This window comes from Phyllobates terribilis, unplaced genomic scaffold, assembly GCF_046119375.1.
Source record: "Phyllobates terribilis strain yellow unplaced genomic scaffold, ASM4611937v1 Scaffold_1__5_contigs__length_1240528914, whole genome shotgun sequence".
In the NCBI taxonomy this organism is placed as follows: Eukaryota; Metazoa; Chordata; class Amphibia; order Anura; family Dendrobatidae; genus Phyllobates; species Phyllobates terribilis.
The window spans coordinates 30,435,727-30,460,439 of record NW_027362761.1 but is presented as its reverse complement, the minus strand read 5'-3'; the positions used below and the strand labels follow the sequence as shown (position 1 = coordinate 30,460,439).

The window sequence follows — 24,713 nt, the reverse complement described above, 5'->3', positions numbered from 1 at the left end:
TCAGCTGATAATCCTTTTACTTTTCTGCTTGCTGATGAATAGCATGTTTACACAGGCTCAATTGGCCCATGAAAAGGTCCCTTTACCTGCTGTTGAACCTTCCAGGGTGAACAAAAGAATTGGGCATTGAAGAATTTGACCAAGCCCTACCCTTCTTTTCCCTGATCTGTTGATAGTCAGTAGACCACAATACACCGATACTCCTCAGACCAATGAAATAAGCAGGTCCAGCTACTCTTCTATAATGTCTTTAGTGTTTATCATGTTGCAATGCTTCTGCATCTGTTTTTTCCAGCTTTTAACATGCATAGCGAAGTCCAAGAAAACTCCTTTTACATTTTTTTTTGTAATATATTTAATTATTATGCATTATTTCTTTTGAAATGCAAAAGATGAATACACCACTGAACACAATTTTACAGCTTTTTAGCTTTAGGGACATGGGAGTAGGCTGCTGCCGGATACCTCTGTTGGCAGGTTATCTCTTGAGAAAAAGGATTGGGCACCTTGAAATTCAACATGCCCAAATATACCGGTGTATATACAGTACAGACCAAAAGTTTGGACACACCTTCTCATTTAAAGATTTTTCTGTATTTTCAGGACTATGAAAATTGTACATTCACACTGAAGGCATCAAAACGATGAATTAACACATGTGGAATTATATACTTAACAAAAAAGTGTGAAACAACTGAAAATATGTCTTATATTCTAGGTTCTTCAAAGTAGCCACCTTTTGCTTTGATGACTGCTTTACACACTCTTGGCATTCTCTTGATGAGCTTCAAGAGGTAGTCACCGGAAATGGTTTTCACTTCACAGGTGTACCCTGTCAGGTTTAATAAGTGGGATTTCTTGCCTTATAAATGGGATTGGGACCATCAGTTGTGTTGTGCAGAAGTCTGGTGGATACACAGCTGATAGTCCTACTGAATAGACTGTTAGCTGCTTTTTTCTTGCCATAATACAAATTCTAAGTAAAGAAAAATGAGTGGCCATCATTACTTTAAGAAATGAAGGTCAGTCAGTGCGAAAAATTGGGAAAACTTTGAAAGTGTCCCCAAGTGCAGTTGCAAAAACCATCAAGCGTTACAAAGAAACTGGCTCGCATGAGGACCGCCCCAGGAAAGGAAGACCAAGAGTCCCCTCTGCTTCTGAGGATAAGTTTATCCGTGTCACCAGCCTCAGAAATCGCAGGTTAACAGCAGCTCAGATTAGAGACCAGGTCAATGCCACACAGAGTTCTAGCAGCAGACACATCTCTACAACAACTGTTAAGAGGAGACTTTGTACAGCAGGCGTTCATGGTAAAATAGCTGCTAGGAAACCACTGCTAAGGACAGGCAACAAGCAGAAGAGACTTGTTTGGGCTAAAAAACACACGGAATGGACATTAGACCAGTGGAAATCTGTGCTTTGGTCTGATGAGTCCAAATTTGAGATCTTTGTGCGACGCAGAAAAGGTGAACGGATGGACTCTACATGCCTGGTTCCCACCGTGAAGCAAAGAGGAGGAGGTGTGATGGTGTGGGAGTGCTTTGCTGGTGACACTGTTGGGGATTTATTCAAAATTGAAGGCATACTGAACCAGCATGGCTACCACAGCATCTTGCAGCGGCATGCTATTCCATCCGGTTTGCGTTTAGTTGGACCATCATTTATTTTTCAACAGGATAATGACCCCAAACACACCTACAGGCTGTGTAAGGGCTATTTGACCATTAAGGAGAGTGATGGGGTGCTACACCAGATGACCTGGCCTCCACAGTCACCAGACCTGAACCCAATCGAGATGGTTTGGGGTGAGCTGGACCACAGAGTGAAGGCAAAAGGGCCAACAAGTACTAAACATCTCTGGGAACTCCTTCAAGATTGTTGGAAGACCATTTCCGGTGACTACCTCTTGAAGCTCATCAAAAGAATGCCAAGAGTGTGCAAAGCAGTCATCAAAGCAAAAGGTGGCTACTTTGAAGAACCTAGAATGACATATTTTCAGTTGTTTCACACTTTTTTGTTAAGTATATAATTCCACATGTGTTAGTTCATAGTTTTGATGCCTTCAGTGTGAATGTACAATTTTCATAGTCATGAAAATACAGAAAAATCTTTAAATGAGAAGGTGTGTCCAAACTTTTGGTCTGTACTGTATATATTTTTTTCCCTTCTGAAATCCACAGTGCAAACCTTAAATACACCTGGTCGGTCAGTGACGTTGAAGTCCTAGTGTTTGCGACAATTGTAGTCTGTGTATGGCCACCGTAGCTGTTTAAATGTGTCCATGCATGTCAGCATTGCTTTTCTTGTACTGATCCTATTCTTCAGCCTGTGCCTGTGTTTTCACCCTAAGCTAAAAGTGCTGATAATGGTTGATGCAAAATTTGGCCCATCGCGTAAACTCCTTATCTAACTCAAGTCTGGCTAGCAATTGTTGGTCCAGTTCCAGTAGCTGCAAACTTTGGCCATCAGATATTATAGCCTGGTTAAGTTGCTGTTGAGGACTCATTTTACCTACAGCAGTTGCTGTGAGGATGATGATGAATAAAACGAGTCTTAACATTGTATTACATATAGTTTCGCTGCACTCGACTTGATCCTGCATCCCCATAGGGAATGAATGGAGAAGCAGCTGAACATTTCTAATGAGGATAAAAATTTCCAGTCAGGGGTAAAAATTTGCTGATCTGTCCTGGTCCCAGCGGTCAGCCCCCCACCAATCAGCAGGTTATCACTTGTTTTAACTAGGTAGCCCCTTTAAAACCTTGGCTGAAATTCTATAATTTTTTCTGATCCATTAGATTAATATGCTGTATCTGGTGTAGAGAATAAAAATATCTAGAGTGGTCTATGTTCATTCTTCATAAAACCTATCCTGTTATAAAGCTATCCAATTTAGCATTCATGGATGCATAAGAAGGTTTCAGTTTATCCCAGATAATGAAATACTGTATATACACGCATGAGCTACTGCTATATAATTTTGCTTCTGATTGTAGTTTTCTGTAACATGTAATAGAAGATGAAACTGATTCTATAGTTATTGCTTTTCACTCCAGTGGTGATTAGTTAGTTGAGGAATTGATATAGCGCTAAAAGCCCCATTCTGTACCGCATGTGGAGTCACTGGAACTTCACCCCTTGCATCATACTCTCCAGAACCCTGATCTTCCGCTCTCGTGTCTGTGGCACAGACCTTTATGCCTCTGATATGAAAGAACTGTCTAGCAGAGAATTTACGAAGTACTATCTTTTTGAATATGGAAAAACTACTGAAGAATCCACCCTTTTATGGAACCCCCTACAGCTACCCCATCTCTCTTCTAAAAATACTGATGACCATTCTTTTAGGATATGTCAATATATAACACCTGGCACCCTACCAATTGGCTGCTTTCAGCTTCGTCTGCAGCCAGATGAAAACAATAAATGGAGCCGGAATAGCACTGCTCTGTTCACTCTGCATTGACTGCTGCAACATGTTCCAGGTCCATTTGCAGTTTATATCCAACCAAAACTGAAAAAGCTTTAAAAAAAAAAAAAAAAAAAAAAGTGAGGATAGGGTTGTCGGACCCTCAGCATTCTGATATTGGTGACCTATCCCAGAGAATAGGCTGTCAATATCATGTCTGGGCAGCCCATTTGATAACTGCTTTCCCAAAGCTTACTAGGATATCTGTCTAGAATAGGATGTTTACATATGCTGGTTAACAAGTTTAGGGCACACTGTATTACATGTGATCCTACATAGGTAATATTTAGAAATATTTACTTACATTTAATGGACTTGCACATGATTAGCCCAATACTGAGCCTCTGAATGGTTGTTTGTCTTCTTCTGGTGGCCACATTGTATATTTGTGGACATTGTTGTGTATCTGTGCGTTTTGTGTAGCCTTTTTGTGCTAGAACAACTAAGCATACATATGGAGATTACTACAGGGAGGTCTCTGCTCTTTCACCTCTTCTCCAGCCAAACTTGTACAACCCCTTTTATCTACTTTGTAGGCATTTAATAGATTACTACATCTAGTAACTCTGCCCTACACCCTATTACCCAGCTTCCTGGCACTAAAGATGTCTCACTAGGAAACCTTCGTCCATAGTGGCCAGTCACAACCAGCCAATGCTTGGTATCCATTCACATGCCTTATATGGGGAGGGCCTTTCCACGTTTATGATTTGTATTTTATTTTTGCAACCATTGATGATTTATTTTATGCTAATTTTAATTTGCACAGCATAATATTCCTGGAAAATCTGAAACTCTGGGCAGAATGTGAGGTGGTGGAGAAATAGGGGTGGTTGGATGTGTACCAAACTTTCATGAGTAACGTATGATGTCCCATCACCCCACCCCCTCCTTTTTTATCTTTTTATGAATCTTCTATAGGCTATGTGCCCACGATGCAGAAATGCTCCGGATTTTTTTTCCTGAGCGTTTCTGCATCTCCCTGGCAGAAAAAACGCATACGGATTGTACATGTGTTTTTCCTGCCAGGGACATGCGGAAGTGACGCGTTCTTCACATGCATTTCTGCATGCGGGTTGACAAGCGCTTTCCAAGCGATTTTAGCATCACTTGGAAAGTGCTTGTCAACTTGGTCACACTATACAAATCCATGCAAACGGCATGGATTTATATAGTGTGACCGTAAAGAATCTGTACTTACCTTCTGATGGCCCCCGGTGTCTTTATTCCATCCGTCATGGCTTGCCGGCAGCTTGTAGTACACTGAAGGACCTGCCGACGTCAGCGGTCGCGTGACCCGTCACATGACTATGACGTCAGCGCAGGTCCTTCGGTCCACCGCGAGCTGCCGGCAAGCGAAGACAAGGAGACCGCGGGCCATCAGAAGGTAAGTATAATATTCATTTTTTATTTTATTCTTTTATTTATAGGTTCTATGGTACCTAGGTCCAGAAGAGAGTCTCCTCTTCTCCAGACCCGGGTACCATCCGCACATTGAAACGCATGGATTCCGCATGTACAGATGCAGTGATGCAGAATCCATGCGTTCCAATGTAATTCAATGGCGGCGAAAACACAGCGCTTCCGCAAAATAATTGGTAGTGCTGCGGATTTTTCCGCAATGATAACCCGCAGCAGAAATTTCCGCAGCATGTGCTCAGCACATGTGGATTATCATTGGGGACCATTGTAGACCTTCTACCAAGCGTTTTTTAAGCGTTTCTGCAGCGTTATTGCCGCTGCGGAAACGCTTAAAAAACGCATAGTGGGCACACAGCCATAAGATCTCATTGCCCAACAAAGATAAACGTTTGCTTAGGGTGACAATATGTAAGTGAACAAGCTATTCTTCTCCCTCCTACGTTTTCTGTGCAATAGCGTTACAACCGCTTCCATGTTGTAGTAATCTAATACATAATGCTTCTGCAAAAGTGACCTGACACAGTAGACAATAGATGACCCAGTGTCTGCGAGGAGCCTATGCGTACAGGTAAACACGTGGGTTTTCGTTTCCCTGTGCCAAAACCAGCTAAACCAGCTAAGGAGAGCTCAGACCTGCCCAGGTAATCCATGTGCTGCACCCTGTTCCTGGACTTAACACCTCAGATACCAGGATGTTTGCGTGGCAGTGTAGCATCTTGTTTTTTTTTAAAGATTGTCTACAGTTTACCCCTTTTTAAAAAGACTGTGAAATATGTGCAGCTGGATTCATCGGTAATATTTTTGTCTATGGGCTATTAGCCAGGCATCTGGCAAGTGCAGTGCATTATTTTATTTATTTTAATCACTCATATACATGTGCTTCTCACTAAATTAGAATATCATCAAAAAGTTAGTTAATTTATTTCAGTTCTTCAATACAAAAAGTGAAACTCATATATTATATAGAGTCATTACAAACAGTGATCTATTTCAAGTGTTTCTGTTAATGTTGATGATTATGGCTTACAGCCAATGAAAACACAAATGTCATTATCTCAGTAAATTAGAATACTTTATAACTGCTTGAAAAATGTTTTTAAAATCCAAAATGTTGGCCTACTGAAATGTATGTTCAGTAAATGTGTTCAATACTTGGTCGGGCTCCTTTTGCATCAATTACTGAATCAATGCGGCGTGGCATGGAGGCGATCAGCCTGTGGCACTGCTGAGGTCTTATGGAAGCCCAGGTTACTTTGATAGCAGCCTTCAGCTCGTCTGCATTGTTGGGTCTGGTGTCTCTCATCTTCCTCTTGACAATACCCCATAGATTCTCTATGGGGTTAAGGTCAGGCGAGTTTGCTGGCCAATCAAGCACAGTGATACTGTTGTTTTTAAACCAGGTATTCGTACTTTTGGCAGTGTGGACGGGTGCCAAGTCCTACTAGAGAATGAAATTTCCATCTCCAAAAAGCTTGTCGGCAGAGGGAAGCATGAAGTACTCAAAAATTTCCTGGTAGATGTCTGTGCTGACTTTGGTCTTGATAAAACAGAGTGGACTTACACCGGCAGATGACATGTTTCCACAATCCGTGATGGTTTGGGGAGCCTTCACACTAGACCTCAAGCAGCTTGGATTGTGGCCTCTCCACTCTTCCTCCAGACTCTGGGACCTTGATTTCCAAATGAAATGCAAAATTTACTTTCATCTGAAAACAACACCTTGGACCACTGAGCAACAGTCCAGGTCTTTTTCTCCTTGGCCCAGGTAAGACTATTGGCGTTGTCTATTGGTCATGAGAGGCTTGACACAAGGAATGTGACACTTGTAGCCCATGTCCTGGATACGTCTGTGTGTGGTGGCTCTTGAAGCAATGACTCCAGCAGCAGTCCACTCCTTTTGAATCTCCCCCAAATTTTTGAATGGCCTTTTCTTAACAATCCTTTCAAGGCTGCGGTTATCCCGGTTGCTTGTGCACCTTTTTCTACCACACTTTTTCCTTCCACTCAACTTTCCATTAATGTGCTTGGATACAGCGCTCTGTGAACAGCTGGCTTCTTTAGCAATGACCTTTTGTGGCTTACCCTCCTTTTGGAGTGTATCAATGACTGCCTTCTGGACATCTGTCAAGTCGTCAGTCTTCCCCATGATTGTGGAGCCTACTGAAACAGACTAAGGGACCTTTTTAAATGCCTCGGGAGCCTTTGCAGGTGTTTCTTGTTAATTATTTTAATTTACTGAGATGACTTGCTTTCATTGGCTGTAAGCCATAATCATCAACATTAACAGAAATAAACACTTGAAATAGATCACTCTGTTTGCAATGATTCTATCTATATATTGAGTTTCACTTTTTGAATTGAGGAACTGAAATAAATTTAACTTTTTGATGATATTCTAATTTAGTGAGAAGCACCTGTAGCACCATCATATTCCACAGTGCTTTACAGACATTATAATCACTGTCCCCATTGAGGCTCGCAATCTCTAAATTCCCTATCAGTATGTCTTTGGAATGTGGGAGGAAACCGGAGAACCCGGAGGAAACCCACACAAACACTGGGAGAACATACAAACTCATTGTAGATGGTGTTCTTGGTGGGATTTGAATTCAAGACCCCAGCGCTGCAAAGCAACGGTGCTAATCACTGAGCCACTCTTGCTTTACATTTTTACCAGTCATTCACCTCATAAACCAACTCTGTGATGTGCATTTTATGGCCCACTGCACTTGATGGAACCATGTGCAGGAGTGTATAGATAATAATACTATGATATTCTTCTGTCGCCATAATACAGCAAATGAAACATGCAATATAATATTTTTTTCTGACCAATTTGTACAGCATCCTATAGAAAAAAAATCTCTAAATGAAATGTAAGGGAACTTTTAACATTTTTTACATATGCAAGTAGTGGTATCGCTGTATAGTCGCTGCAAGTGCACTGGGGGTGTGTCAGTGAACTTGGATGGAGGAGTCGGTCCAATCACCCACACCCTGTGCACTTACAGGTATGTTTCGTTTCCTTTTTGCGCATGATCACTTACATGCCTTGTTTTTTTTTCCTCAGCGTCCATGCCATTTATTATTATGACACTGGTGAACAGTCCGTACAAGCGTGGATTTTATTGTAACGATGAGTCTATTAAATATCCTTACCGAGATGACACGATTACTCATGGTCTGATGGCTGGAGTCACGATTTCCTGCACAGTTATCATTGTAAGTATTACATAGTATCTTATTGAAGCCTTTACTTGCTTTACTGTGTCTTTATCTTCTGAAGGATTGTGCTGGAGGGCACTAATAAGAACAACTGTTTCTGCATGCTTATTATGTGAAGATTTTATTATGGCAGTGGTCTCTAGGTTCTGCTGGTACTACAATGTTTAGCAGAAGACCGCCAGGCATGCTGGGAGTAGTAATTTCCCAACAGCTGGAGGAATCGCTCTATTAGAGCAACGTTAATTCCTTAGTGGGTTATTACCACTGTGACCATGTTTTTTCCAAAGCCCAGGATCTGCATAACCATCGTTAATATACAGTACAAGCCCAATATAACATTTTTCTTGTACCTTGCATCCAGCTTCAAAGAGCGGAATAGGTGGTCCTATTCTTATTTGCTATAACTACATTTTCCAGGAGCACACTGCTTCCTCTCAGTGCTGCAGGCACCTCTGCAGTGTGCTTTCTGATAGATCTAGATAGATTTCAAAAGGGGCAATTTTTATTTACATCGATGAGCTTATCATTGATAATTTTGAATGGTGTACCAAAGCTGGCTATTTGACCAATATTCATTATTTACAATCTCCACATTTCATTGGTGGTTCATTGGGATTGTCGGAGCATGATCATACTTTCCCTATACGCATAGCGGAGCTGTGCTGCAACATGACTGTCAGGACAATGAGGATGATGTGAGTGGGCCTATGGGATATTTTATTATGGTTATTAGGTGCAAATGCAGCTTGTATCAATGGGATAGTGTAACTCAAATGTGCTACAACCCAGCTGTACATTGTTTTATTACACAGAACCATTAGGTGTATTTGAGCATGCTCAACTGACAGCATTAACACTTTTGGAAGAATGATCCGTTTGCAACAGTAGGGTAAAGAGGGCTCAGGGAAGGTCATCATTGGGGGGAGTTAAAGCTGCAAATCCTGTCATATTTAAAAATGGGTTGTATTGGGTTAATTCTGCAAGAACAGAAAACAGACCACTTTATGATTTCGGAAATAACCTTTTAAAGCAGTATCTGTTTATTCTGTTGGTGAATAAAGGATTCTTACTTTTTCACTATTTTAGATGTGCTGCAACCTTTTTTGTTTTTGGAACTTTAGATCTTTGATAGGAAACTAGCAGTTTCCTTGGGGAAGTTTTGCACCCATGTAGGCAAAGCTGCTGTTTCCCTGTAGTCATGTCAGTGACCTCAGTGGTCCAGTGATTGAAATGGATGGGGTGGCATCACTTCCAGTTTCAGCAGAACTGTGGATACACCAAAGTATAACCCTTTTTCTACTTTTCCCAGTATTTTTGTTTTTGTTGTGCGTATTCATTTTTATCTAGGTTTCACTTTTATATTTCTCGTCTCCTAATTTCTAAACACGAACTATATGTAAAGGTTTTGTAAAGGAGCACTTTGGCAGCCAGTCTCTGAATATTACTTTCTATTAGGTACGGGCTTCGAGTTAAGACTATTTTCTATTATGCTGATGGATTTTATTGTGTCCTCAGATTACATCTGGAGAGATGTACATGGTCTTCTCTAAACGACTGTACTCCCGCTCAGAGTGTAACAGCTACGTGGCTGCACTGTACAAGGTGATTGGAACTTTTTTATTTGGCGCCTCAGTCAGCCAGTCCCTCACTGATCTCGCAAAATACATGGTAGGACGTCCACGCCCCAACTTTTTGGCAGTTTGTAACCCTGACTGGAGGACTGTGAACTGTTCAGGTTATGTGATGGAAATTGAATGCCGTGGAAGTAATGCAAATGTAACAGAGTCCAGGTAAGGGCACACTACATTTTAAATTCCAATGTGACTAATAGTAATTTTTGGTAGTATGCTTTTTTCATTGTCTCAGTAATGCATTGTTGTTGTTTTTGGTTTTTTTTGGTCATATATTGCGCTTAATCCATTGTAACTTATTTTTCAGGCTTTCCTTCTACTCGGGGCACTCCTCATTTGGAATGTATTGCATGCTCTTCCTCTCAGTAAGTATATTCACCAAGACAGTTTACTGTTCCTTTTACTACTTTTGTGTACTGGGCATATTTGATCTTTAGAAACTGATATTTGAATGACTTAAAGGGAATCTGTCACCCCCTGGGAGATATCAGACCTCTATTATTGGCATACAGGGTATAGAAAAGTAAATCTATACATACCTGTATGGCGCATAGTAGAGGTCTGATTGCAGTGAAAAGTGTTTTTATCACCTCTGTTTTCCACAGGCTTGGAAATCCCCGCCTATCTTCTTAGAAATCCCCGCCTATATGCTTATTTACCATATCCCCCCCCACCTTTCCTCCCCTGCACATCACAGGGCCCTGTGACACGTGCACTGGTGTCCCTCACATCCCGGGCATGCGCCAAGTGCCGCTCACATAGAGCGTTCTTTGTTTCCCCACGGCCCCGTCTGTCTGTGCACTGCGCCGCAGAGTTCTATTGCGCATGCCCGGGAAGTCAGGGACACCAGTGCACGTCACATGGCCCTGTGATGTGCAGGGGAGGGGGGGGGGGGGGGACTATGGTAAATAAGTATATAGGCGGGGATTTCTTGGCGTACCCCGTATAAGCCTGTACAAAATAGAATTGATTAAAGCGCTTTTCTCTGCAATCAAATCTCTGCTATTGGGCCATACTGGTATGTGCAGATTTTCTTTTCTATACCCTGTATGGCCATAGAGGTCTGATAACTCCCAGGGGTGACAGATTCCCTTTGCAGGCAGAGACTAATGCCATTTAGTGTTCTTAGTGGAATCTGGCCTACCAATATTTTAGCTTTCTAATTATCTTGGAAGCAGTGATAGTGAAGAGTCAAACATACTCTCGTGCCTCACGCAGATTATGGTTACCGCTATTAAACGTTCCGGTGGAAGTAAATAATTGCTCGTAAATGGGGCAGCACGGTGGCACCGTAGTTTTACACTGTTGCTGTGCAGCGCTGGGGTCCTGGGTTTAAATCCCACAACATGTACAAGGAGTCTGTTTTCCCAGTGTTTGCGTTGGTTTCCTCCCACACTCCAAAGACATACTGATAGGGAATTTAGATTGAGACTCAATGAGGACAGTGATGTCTGTAAAGCGCTGTGGAATATGATGGCACTATACAGTGGCGAAAATAAGTATTTGATACACTGCAGATTTTGCAAGTTTTCCCACTTACAAAGAATGGAGAGGTCTGTAATTTTTATCGTAGGTACACTTTAACTGTGAGAGACAGAATCTAAAAATAAAAACCAGAAAATCACATTGTATGATTTCTAAATAATTAAATTGCATTTTATTGCTTGAAAGAAGTATTTGATCACCTACCAACCACCAAGAATTCTGGCTCTCACAGACCTGTTAGTTTTTCTTTAAGAAGCCCTCCTACTCTGCACTCATTAACTGTATTAATTGTACCTGTTTGAACTCGTTACTTGTATAAAAGACACTTGTCCATACACTCAATCAATCACATTCCAACCTCTCCACCATGGCCAAGACCAAAGAGCTGTTTAAGGACACCAGGGACAAAATTGTAGACCTACATATAAAACTTGGATCGGCTACAGGACAATAGGCAAGCAGCTTGGTGAGAAGGCAACAACTGTTGGCACAATTTTTAGAAAATGGAAGAAACATAAGATGACTGTTAATCTTCCTCGGTCTGTGGCTCCATGCAAGATCTCACCTCGTGACGTAAGGATGATTCTGAGAAAGGCCAGGAATCAGCCCAGAACTACATGGGAGGACCTGGTCAATGAACTGAAGAGAGCTGGGACCACAGTCTCAAAACATTACCATTAGTAGCACACTGTCATCATGGATTAAAATCCTGCAGGGCACGCAAGGTTCCCCTGCTCATGTCAGCATATGTCCAGGTCCGTTTGAAGTTCACCAATGACCATCTGGATGATCCAGAGGAGGCATGGGAGAAGGTCATGTGGTCAGATGAGACCAAAATAGAACTTTTTGGTATCAACTCCACTTGCTGTGTATGGAGGAGGATGACTACAACCCCAAGAACACTTTCCCAACCGTGAAGCATGGTGGGGGAAACATCATACTTTGGGTGTGCTTTTCTGCAAAGGGGACAGAGCGACTGAATTTGACCAAAAACCTCCTTCCCTCAGTAAGGGCATTGAAGATGGGTCACAGCTGGGTCTTCCAGCATGACAATGACCTAAAACAAACAGCCAGGGCAGCAAAGAGACAGAATCTTCTCCAGAAAAAATCCAGAAAATCCCATTGTATGATTTTTACATACTTATTTCATGCAATAAAATGCAAATTAATTATTTGATACAATAGAATAACAGGAGAAGTAATGTTCCAGCGTCAAGATCAAGTTAAAAATCTTCAAGTTTATTGTATAAAAAATAAAAACCCCACCATAGGTCACCAACCAACCTGAATTTAATTAATGTCTGCACACTACAGGTTTCTATAGATGTGGCCACTCGATATGTCAATGCTGTAATCATGTACCCAACACTTTCACCTTTACATCCACATCTACTAATAAAATCCTATCCTATCCGTAACTTCATTAATTGTAATACAGCCCACGTTGTATGTTTTGATAACATGCAATTCCTGTCAGATTCAGTACTTGGGTTGCACGACGGGATCCCTTGAAATCCGAATGAGACAGCATTTGTCAGATGTGGAAAATCGACTCCTGACCCAAGTGCTCAGCAGCATCTATACTCTTTACAGAAAAACACAGAGGCGATACCAGATCCTTCTCAGTGATCGTCATAGAGTAGGTTAATAAACCTTTTCGTGGCGGTGACCTCCACCGGAAACTCCTCAGCAGAGAATCCTGGTGGATATACATTTTAAATACCAGATCACCGTCTGGCAGAAATATAAGACATGATATAATTATCATTACGATTAATGATTATGCATGTCTTAATTTTGAAGGTGTTTTTATAATGTTTTCTTTAAAATTTCTTGAGTGTTTTTTCTGTGTTTGTTCTTTTAACTTTTTATATGATCACACAGGATTTGACCAATGCGATCATGTGAATAGACCGCATATGGTATATAATGCTTCCCTAGTCAATTCCACAGATATGCAATGATTAAAGATGCAGGTCTGAAACGCATTTGATGACCTATGGTGGTGGTTTTATTTTTTCTGCAATAAACTTGAAGATTTTTAACTTGATCCTGACACTGGAACATTACTTCTCCTATTTTTCTATTGCATCAAATCCTTATTTCATGCAATAAAATGCAAGTTAATTATGTAAAAATCATACAATGTAATTTTCTGGATTTTTTTTTTTAAAGATTCTGTCTCACAGGTGAAGTGTACCTACGATAAAAAATTACAGACCTCTTCATTCTTTGTGGGTGGGAAAACTTGCAAAATGAGCAGTGTATCAAATACTTATTTACCTACTGTATAAGTAAGTGTAATAAATAGACCAGGGAGTTAAATGATTGCTGTTTTTTATAATACCACATGTCTCATCTCTACTGCCACATTCTCAAAAGCCATTCATAGACTGGGCATAATTTCAAGTGACTCAACGGGTATGGAATTATCTTAATAACTGCACTAAAGGCAAAAAGGAATCCTACAGTATTTCTAAAATAAACGATTCATGGAGTCCCAGAACCACTTTTTAATTTATTATTTAAGGAAGCCCTTCAATTACAGAATAAGGGTCTGTTCAGTTTTTCTTTGATGGCCAGAATATGAATCAGAACCTTACACTATGATCAATTCCTTTTTTTTTTTTCCTTATTACATTTTTTTTTATTTTAGTTTTTCATTAATACTTTACTATTTTTCCGAAGCTTAGAATCCGAATTTGTCCTGTCTTCAATCTAGTGCCAATATATCTTCCCTTCTTCTCAGTTATATATCCAGGCACGGTTGTGCGGTAAATGGGCTCGCCTGCTTCGTCCTACAATTCAATTCTTCCTGTTGTCATTTGCTCTCTATGTTGGATATACACGCGTTTCGGATTACAAACATCACTGGAGTGATGTTCTTGTCGGATTTCTGCAAGGTGCCATTGTGGCTGCTCTCAATGTAAGTTTAGATATGTTTTCTTAGAAGTAAATATTTCAAAATCTGGTATCCCCTGGGTAAGTGATGATTCCTCTTGCACTGGAATCTATTTTTGCATTCCTTTGTTTCATAAGTATTCTTTTTTAATTTCAGGTTCGCTATGTCTCAGATTTCTTCAAAATTCGACCTCTTCAGCCATGTAGTAAAGACCCTCTAGAGAGCAAGCCTAGTCTCCAGCTCTGTGAGTCCGATCAAAATCACTTTGGATACCTGGCTGGATCATGATACCCTTCTGTGCCTCACTCAGCTCTACCAACCACGTTGTTAAAGTCTCTAAAACTGGAGGTCTTTACCCATGTCAGCTGACCACTCCTATGGGGAACTTATGGACTGATCATGCGAGTTTCTGCAGTTTGAAACGCTTGGACTTTAAGAACAAAAAATTGTGATTATCCTGTTTTACAGCACAAAAGCCAAATAACTTTTTATATAAATATAACTTTAGGGAGATATCTTGGAAAATAGATATGTCTGTATATGAGATGTGTGACAGACTGTGCGTTGTCTTGTGACTTTTTTTGTATAAAGATGTTGGGAGGTTGTGTATTAGGACTGTTTGGGATTTTTTTAATTGTATGTACAGTCTTGTGTTTTTTTTTTTTTAATGTTGCAGCTGTTTGCTAGCCTGTGGTTGCCATTGGCTGGGTATCCTTGAAGGCAGAACCAGCCCTCTCAACTGCTCTAGTCACTACTTCAGCAGTGTAAACGGACTGCCCTAGGATGAAGTATGGAGAGAATGATACGGGACTGTGGTCCTTGCATTAGTGTTTGTCTGTCTGTGATTTCTTTTTAAACCACTGCTTTACACCTCAATGGGAAAGCCAAAACCTATGGGAGAGGTTAAAGGATAAGAACTGCTTTTAAAGGGAATCCGTCAGCAGGTTTTTGCTTCTTAATCTGACAACAGTGTAAATATAGGGCAAGCGAGCCTGATTTTAGGGACGTGTCACTTACTAGGCTGTGTTTGTAGTTTCAATACAATCAGTGTTTTATCAGCAGGAAATTCACTGCAGGACTAGATTTCAAGTGCAGGTCAGTCTGGCTAATCTGTTAACCAGGGAGCTGTGAATTAGTGATGTGGACAGGGTTATACACCGCTTAGCTTTATGACCACTGCTACATCTACAACAGATAAAGCAGGGATTCTATCAAAACTGCACCAAGCAATCCAGTAAGTGAAAAATCATTGGAATCAGGCCCGATTGCCCTATATTGTGCTGCTCTCAGATTACATAGCAAAAACATGCTGACAGAATCCCTTTAACACTCTTGTATATAAGAAATTACTATATTGGTTTTTGCTGTGTATGTAACCTAACTTGAGTCTGTGGGCTGTAAGTAAAGCAATCACTCCTTATTTTCCGGTGTATAGGTTAAATATTTCTGCATATTTGCGTGTTGCCCACCCTGTCCCCCATTTATCAGCTTTGGTATATCAATCAACTTTCATACATTCTCTTCCCCAGGTGACATTCCTTCTGCCAGTATTACACTACATAGCTTTTTCTTTCTTCTCTTCTGATCAGTACAGAGCATTGATGTGAAAAAACAGATTTTGTCAACATTCTTTTCTGTAATTCGTAATGTAAGATAGCCTATGAGGTATCTTTAAAAGGGGTTGTCTTAAAATATGTCTGATAGACACAAGTCTTTCATCTGGGACCTGCACACCAATCCCCTGTTACAGCCAGTGTCCGACCTGCATAGAGTGGACATTTTTTCCATTCATCGCTATGAGTGTTCTGAATACTGCCAAGAGTATATGGACCCCTGTTTTGGGGGCTGCACCTATTGATCAAGTATGGCTTCTCCAATGCATATGCCATGAATGTCTTTCACGAGACAAACCCTTTAGCCTGTAATATTACAATTATCTTTAGTAATGTATTAGATATTGAAGCATTAGGCATCATTTGTGTTTATCATAAACAATACTATGCAAATGGTTTACACAAGTATGGGAAGAATACTTTCAAACATAGAAGTGTTAACAGTTAATTTCTCAGTTAATGCAAATTGAATGAACAAAAGAGAAATCCATCTTTGGTGTGACCACCCTTTTGTCTTTTAATATAACTTGGCAGGGAGGTTGTTCCAAATATCTTGGAGAACTAACCACATATCTGTAAATGTAGGTTTGCTCAAATCTTTGTATGTAATCCCAAGCAGACTCGATAAGGTTGAGGTGAGGGTTCTTTGGGGGCCATATCACATGTAGGACTCCTTGTTCTTCTTTATGCCTCCCTGATGGTATTGTGTGGCGGATCAGTATCTGTCTGCATTTCTCAACATTGAGGAAGCCATTAATCTTGACCAAACCCAAACTTCATTTGCTGAATGCTGCCCGAAATTACTAAGGAACCGCCACCATTCTTTATTTTTTCCTGCAGACACTCACTATTATACTGCCCTTCAGTGAACAAATTGTCTTTTGTTACAGTCAAACATGTCACATTTTGACCCCTTATGCCAGAGCACCATTTTTGTGCAGCCCAGTTCATATGTTTTTGTTCAGAGTTGAGCTGCTTGGCCTTGTTTTACATGTTAAAGGTATATGGGTTTTTTCTCAATTCTTCCATGAAGGCCCCTTCTGGCCATACTTCTCTGAACAATAGATGGGTATTGCTGGGTCCCAGTGGTTGCGGCCAGTTCTGAGCTCTAGGCACTGCTGGACATCTTCCGATTCCTAAGGTAAGTAAGCATAATGTCGTTCATCTGTAGTTTCCTTGGCCATCCATTGCAAATATGGTCTTCATTATCATTTATTTGTGTCCTCAATGTTGAGAAGTACAGGCTGATAGGACAGGACAAATACCCCAAACATGCAGCCAATGTCATTAACTGTCTTGAGCATTGAGAAGTCCTGGAAGTGATATAGCTCTCACACCCCTTTGATCCTCAACAACATCAAGTTCGTCTAGGATTACATGAAGAGACAGAACGATTTTCACAAGCTTACATCTGCAGAAGATCTGTGGTTAGTTCTCAGATTTTTAGCTGCACCTCTGCTGAGGCTGAGTTACTTCAAAAATTGTACAAGTATACCTAGAAGAATTGATGCTGTTTTGAAGGCTAAGGTTGGTCATTCCAAATATTGATCTGAATTTTCTTTTGTTCACTTGCTTAATACTTGCATTTATTAATTGATAAAAAATAACACTTCTAATTTTTTTCAACCATTCTTTGAGCCATTTTTTTCCCACACCTGCCTAAAACTTTTGCATAGTGATGTTTTTTTCCAAAAAAAGAAATAAATCAAAATTGGCAAAATATAGAAGTGGCCTCTGCATGCTGTTGCCAAGTTGTTTTGCTCCCCATACCAGAGTTTTTTTTTCTAGAATCTAAAATGGAGTGTTAGTTATTGGGTCTTTTGCCAAGTCAGCCAGGTTTGTTATTTAGAGGGCAAAGAAGCTTGTCTGTCAGGTCCAGCTTATTACATTGAAAGCAAATGTAGGCGTGGTATGGTTTCTCAATTGCTTCCCAAGGAGAGATTTTAGGGGTAATTTACGATGACTAAGATATACCTGCTTTGACATGCATTTTGTGCACTATTGGCAGAAAGGGTGCACACCATGGGGTACCCTACTGTATGGCAACAGATTGTGCTAGTATACAAATAATTCATCTTGGTTTGAAGATGGATGTTTCATAATCGCTTGTATTAATAACTCCCTTTAGCATTTAGCATGTGGCTGACCTGAGCTCTACTTAACGAGCTCAGTTTTATCAGAATACTATTGATATCAGTAGGTCAATGGATACATTTTCCTCAATGTACAGTCCTTTCCAATAGTTAAAAATGACCGGTCAGTTCTGCTGATGTCTATTTCAGTAAATATGGTTATTGCAGTGCATGGAGTTGGTCGATCTCTGTACCGTAATACTTTTCGGCTAAAATTTCTTCCAAGGATTCACATTCAGCTGAAAACGGGGCTGGCGTCGGCACACCCCATTCTTACTTGGGCCCGATCGTTATGCCCCTGCCTGTTGCAGTCAGATAGCGCACCATAATGCACAATTCCACCTGCTTTGGAGGTGGTAGTGGGTTCCCTTACGACTTGGGCAACTGTGTGGATGTACAGCTTGCAAAAATGGTATGTCCGCCCCTGGTGCTAGAGCATATTTATTCATATACTTCCTGGCATTAAAAAGGAGTGTAGACCTAAGAAATGGCTCAGATGGGTAATACAAGTGTTTACTAAAAAAAAAAAGACTTGTCAGGAGACCAGACAGGTTCAAAACTAATTCAAAATGATGTTCTAGAAAGCAGACCATACTTAGCAGAGATACTAATACCTGACTGAATGAAATAATAATTCTAGAATGGAACGCGATTTCCACATGTGGAGCAGGTCACGCACTGGCTTCCTGCATGGCTATGCACAGCAAACATGGGAAACATTATATTCCCATAGAGCCAGAGCTTTCTGGACAGCTATAGTAATGCAGAACTATTAGGATATATATTTATATCGAAGCCTATATCACAATTCAGTATGAGACAAATTCTTTCCCAGGGTGGGTAGAACAGACTGACATCCTGTGCGAGGAACAGAGGAACCTGTTTCCCTCCCCTCTCCTGTGCCTCCCCTTCTAATACGGGAAGAGGGCTCTGCCGGAGAGGATGTTACTAAGGCTGAAAGCATCCGCTCGCTGGCAGAGAGCCTGGGGAACAGGGAAAGGAGGGAGTGAAAGCCAGTGGGACAGAAAGGAACAAAAGGGAGAAAGTCAGTCAGTGTTTAGATGAACAGTTTAGAGCTGGAAAGGGTAGGCCTAGCTGATGGCATCGGAGCGAAACGTGCCAGCGATCCATGCAAGATACACAATGGCAGCATTTAGGGGATAAAGCCGGGCCAGTTGGTGAAATGAATTTATGAGTAAAACACTAATATTTAGTAAACTTGCAGCAGTGTGAGGCCACGGGTCTACTAGAAGCAGCAGAATAACTCTGGGTAAGGCTCCATGGAAACTGACATGAATTCAATTGCAAATACCAATGGTACATGGTGTTTACACAGTGCTGCTGAATATAGATCAGCCCAAGGCAGGAGACGCCACAAGCTAGAGAAGGGAAAAATAAGGCACAAGAAAGTGGAAAGCGAGAAATGTACCTCCAAGAAAGGCCCTGACTTCAGCAACATCCTCTATAGACAAGATGGGCCTAGGTCAGCGACAGCAAAGAGTAAAAACCGGTATGTGAAGGACAAGTAAAAACCTGTGCCTCTACATGGATTAAAGGAATCTGTCGCCCCATTTGAGCTTTTAATTTGGGAATACAGGTTGTAGACAGCTGAAACTAGTCCTACCTGTATGTCTCATGGGTGATGCCTTGTTTTGTAAAAAAAAAAAAAAAAAAATCCTTTTTTATATAAATGACCTCTTCCAGGCTCTGGGGAGGATGCTGTCTGGACGATAACTCTGCCTCTGGTCTCTATTATACTACATTTCTCCTCACTGTGTGCCTGTCACATCAGGTGCATGTCCGGTAGTCCCGCGCATTTTGCCTGCCATCGCTTGTCTGCACTCTTCAACACTACTATGGGAACTGGCTTCAATTTTTTATGCACAGGCACCAGCGAGTCATCGATACGTCCAGTCCCAATGTTCTCCAGCGCACAGAAAAGGTGCACACCTGACTTCCTTCCTACCTCCATGCATAGTAAGCATGTCATTTCCGATGTCCCAGTATAATAATGTCGTGCCAGCCAGCTTCCTTAATTGTGAAGTCCTGCAGACCCTCGTGTGTAATACAATATAGAGTCCTCTACGCTCTAGTGTGTAATACAATATGGAGTCCTGTACGCTCTAGTGTGTAATACAATGTGGAGTCCTCTACACTCTAGTGCAGTGATGGCGAACCTATGGCACGCGCGCCAGAGGGGGCACCCAGAGCCCCCCCGGTGGGCACGCGCACCATTTCCTCAGCACTAGCGTCACGGCCACTTTCCTCTGCACACACGCCCTCTCATCAGTCTGCGCAAATGCTGAGGAGGGTGAGGGTGGCGGAGTTAGTCCTGAGGGGATGGCACATGGGCTTACAGGTAGGACTGTGATATATGAAGAAATCAGATCAGCGTTGAAATGGGCAGAGGTGAGTAGTTTTTTTTTATGTGAGGCCATTATACTGAATGGAGCATCATGTGGGGCCAATAACATTGTATGGAGTACTATGTGGGGCCCATTACACTGTATGGAGGACTATGTTGGGCCGATTATACTATATGGAGTATTATGTGGGGCCCATTATACTGTATGGAGGACTATGTGGCGCCCGTTACACTATGGAGGACTATGTGGCGCCATTATACTGTATGGAGGGCTGTGTGGAGATTACAGTTGGAGAATCCTACTGTGATGCGGTCACCATTCTTTGTTGGGGGAATTGAGGGGGGTACAATAGGGTCATCATACTGTGATGGGGTCACCATTCTTTGCTGGGGGAATTGAGGGGGGGTACAGTAGGGTCATCATACTGTGCATGTGGAGGAATTCACTGTGGGGGTATCATACTGTGTTTGGGGGCACTTTTGTTTGCATCATATTTTATCTGTTTTATTCAAGTTTTTTTTTTATCCTTTGTTATTCCATATTTAAATTCGGCCATATGCTTTTTACTGCTCTTACATAACACATTATATTATTCCACTATAATTCCAAGTTAATAGTTTTATTTGATAAGCACAAACTTCCTGAATTGTAGACATTTTTTTTTTAACAAATTTCAAGGTTGGACCGCGACTTTGTACAAGCTTTTAACTGTGTGTTTCAGTTTGACATCTCTGGCTTAAAGGGTTATTCTCATCATGATAAAGGGTTGCAATTGCAAAGAGGTTGTAAAAACACACAACTTTGCAATTTTACTTTTGATTAAAAATCCTCTCCATTCTCAAGAACAGACCTCCACAGCAATTGGTGGCTAGTATCTTAGGCTTGGAAGGCAGTGCTTATAAGCTCTTTGCTACTGTATAGACTCTATAGCGCGCTAATGTATAAGTTGTTTTGGATTGCAGTGTGGGCACTCAGTCTCTAAAAGGTTCGCCATCACTGCTCCAGTGTGTAATACAATATGGAGTCCTCTACACTCTAGTGTGCACATTATTTGTGGAACAAATGACACGAGTCATGTGGGCTTGCATGGTCTTCGGTCTACCTAAATTTATTGTTGGAATAGGTAGCAAAGTAAATGAGATTTCCAAAATCTCATTCACAAGCAGCATTTTTTTTCCTTATGGCTTTTGAGTAGTTGAGCATTTTTTGAAATCCGCAGCATATCAATCCTTTCAGTGTTTTTACAATATTTTCACCCATTCGAATGAATGGTGAAGAAAAACACAAGTAAAAAGACTACAAAGATACATGTAAAAACGCATGTATTGTACATATTGTTTTTCTTGCCAACAGTCTGATAGTTAGTGCAGAAAAGTCATAGTAAAAACGCTGTTTGTGAACATACCCTTAAACATCATGTTCAGTGTTTCTCATAGTGAACATAAGAACTTGGGTTTGTCTAGTCTGCAGCAGGTCTTTTACCTTACCTTCTAGCACCCGAGCTCTCCTGATGAGTGAAGCAAAACGCGTGGGGAGTCCATTTATATGGGGGATTAACACCAACACCAAATGCTAAACGTGAAGTGATCACCTCCTTCTAAAAAGCTTGGCGAGACTGTTCCATTCTTCTAAATAATGCCTAGTCTCAATAAGTAGACATTGTATGACACCGTGCATCTCCAGGAACAAATATGAATACTTATTGTTGATAGCTGGTATCCTACAATCATATAATGAATAATGAGGAATGTCTTGGATATGTGACTGACCCAACATAATTTCTAGATTTTTTTTGGTACGGGTTGCGCTGTGTGTGATGTAGTATAGCTACCCTTACTTTGAGATAGACAGCATAAATGACTACATACATGAAAGTGGACCGTTAATCTTTGCCACATATATGAAAGTGGGCTGTTGCTCTGAGTACGGTTGAAGAGGTGCTGAGTCAGGTATAGAAAGATAACAGGATTAATATGCCATGTAGATTCTAGTTGTCTCCTGAATAGCTCAATAATAGCATCTTGTCTCCAAATCTGCTTCCCAGAGAGACTTGTGAAAAACAGGAGGAGACTTTGTTTATGTCTGTACATCATACACTCATATACAGTTGAAACCAGAAGTTTACATACACTATATAAAAAGACACATATGCATGTTTTTCTCAATATCTGACATGAAATCAGAAGAAACCTTTCCCGTTTTAGGTCAATTAGGATTACCATCATTTTTAATATTTGTCAAATGCAGAATAATGAGAGAGAGAGAGAGAATGTTTTAAGGCATTTTTATTACTTACTACAAAGTCAAAAATTTACATACACTAAGATTACTATGCCTTTAAACAATTCTGGACTGCCCATATGATGATGTCATGTGTAGGCCTGAGCGAACATTTCAATGTTCGGTTTGGAAAAGTTTGCCGAACAAATTGATATTCGCCGAATGTTTGTCGAACATTTCCGAATCCCATAGGAGTCAATGGGGGGACCAAAAAAATGCATAGACAACACCTAGAAACGGGACCAAAAGCTGCCAAAACACATCAAATTAGATGTAGACACCAGGGAAGTGCCATCAATTGACCCAGAGTACAAGTACTAGGAGGCTGTGTGCTGACGATGCGTTTTTTAAGCGTTTCCGCAGCGGCAACAACGTTACAGAAACACTTAAAAACGCATGGTAGAAGGCCTGCTATGTCCCCCAATGATAATCCGCATGTGCTGTGCACATGCTGCGGAAATTTCCGCTGCGGATTATCATTGCGGAAAAAAACGCAGCACTACCAATTATTTTGCGGAAGTGCTGCGTTTTTGCCGCCATTGACTTGCATTAGAAAGCGCTAATTCCGCAAGACTGCATCTGTACTTGCGTCATTGGTGCATTCTAATGTGCGGATTGTACCCGGGTGTAGAGGAGAGGAGAGTCTCATCCACACCCATGTACCATTAAAAAATCTGTAAAAAAAGAATAAAATAAAAAATAAATATATATTTACCTTCCGGCGGCCCGCGCTGTGCTCCTCCTTGCTTCCCGGCACTTCGCGATGGAATGAAGGACCTGCGCTGACGTCAGAGTCATGTGACGGGTCACGCGACGCTGACGTCGGCAGGTCCTTCAATCCACCGCTGCCGGCAAGGGAGAACGGAGTGTAAAGCAGGACACCGGGGGCCATCGGAGGGTAAGTATACATTTATTTTTTTATTTTTAACCATTCTTTGGGGTCACACTATATAAATCCATGCTGTTTGTATGGATTTATATAGTGTGACCAAGTTGACAAGCACTTTCCAAGTGATGCTAAAATCGCTTGGAAAGCGCTTGTCAACCCGCATGCGGAAATGCAAGTGAAGAACGCTTCATATCCGCATGTCCCTGGCAGGAAAACGCATGTACAATCCGCATGTACAATCCGCATGCGTTTTTTTCTGCGAGGGAGATGCAGAAATGCTCAGGAAAAAATCCTGAGTATTTCTGCATCGTGGGCACATAGCCTAATTGTTATTACTGTGACAGCGACATTTATTCAGTTGTGCTTTACATGTCAAAAGGGGTCACCGACTGGTACAACAGGAGAGAGGACCCTGCCTCCGAGGGCGCACTGTCACGGACGTGGTTTGTGGAACTACTGTGTCATGGACCTCGGAGAGCCAGGAGGGGCATGACTAAGCGAACACCGGACTGTTTACTTGAGCCTCTGATGGTGAGGTTAGACTTGGCTCCCGATGAACTCCAGGTGCCACTCCAGGACAGACCAACGGACGTGACGCAGCTGGACCCAGTAGGACAGACTAGATGGTGCAGCAGGCAGAGTCTGTATCAGGAGTGCAGCAGGCAGAGAGTCTGTATCAGGAGTGCAGCAGGCAGAGAGTCTGTATCAGGAGTGCAGCAGGCAGAGAGTCTGTATCAGGAGTGCAGCAGGCAGAGAGTCTGTATCAGGAGTGCAGCAGGCAGAGAGTCTATATCAGGAGTGCAGCAGGCAGAGAGTCTATATCAGGAGTGCAGCAGGCAGAGAGTCTATATCAGGAGTGCAGCAGGCAGAGAGTCTGTATCAGGAGTGCAGCAGGCAGAGAGTCTGTATCAGGAGTGGAGCAGGCAGAGAGTCTGTATCAGGAGTGCAGGAAGGACTGGTGCACAACCTGACACAACTTAGACTGCAGAATAGGAAGGTTCCACTCCAGCCAACCCAATAGATGGAGCCCCAATCAGGATTCCCCACATTTAAAAAAATTAGTGGCAGACGCCAGCAAAGTGGCATCAATTTCACTACTGTAGAAAGTGTTAATAAGATCCACACCTCTTCGAGTACAGCCAACCCAGGAGATGTAGACCTAACCAGGAGTGTTCACATTGCCCTAAATGAGGGCCTAACACCACCGAAGTGGCATCAATGTCATCAGACTACAAGTAGTTTAACGCAGACCCATACCTGTCCCACTACGGCCAATCCAGGAAATGCAGACTCAATCGG

General features: G+C 41.6%; 1 protein-coding gene across 1 annotated transcript in view; it reads left to right on the top strand.

The window, feature by feature from the left end:
- The window catches only part of PLPP2 (phospholipid phosphatase 2), a 30,965-nt gene extending 15,411 nt beyond the window's left edge, over positions 1 to 15,554 (top strand). The window contains exons 2-6 of the mRNA XM_073660649.1: positions 7,962 to 8,113; positions 9,632 to 9,906; positions 10,055 to 10,112; positions 13,982 to 14,158; positions 14,291 to 15,554. Of these exons, the coding sequence (XP_073516750.1) occupies positions 7,962 to 8,113; positions 9,632 to 9,906; positions 10,055 to 10,112; positions 13,982 to 14,158; positions 14,291 to 14,422 (794 nt within the window). The 3' untranslated portion in view covers positions 14,423 to 15,554. The remainder of the gene's footprint in view (positions 1 to 7,961; positions 8,114 to 9,631; positions 9,907 to 10,054; positions 10,113 to 13,981; positions 14,159 to 14,290) is intronic.
- Positions 15,555 to 24,713: the final 9,159 nt, after the last annotated feature.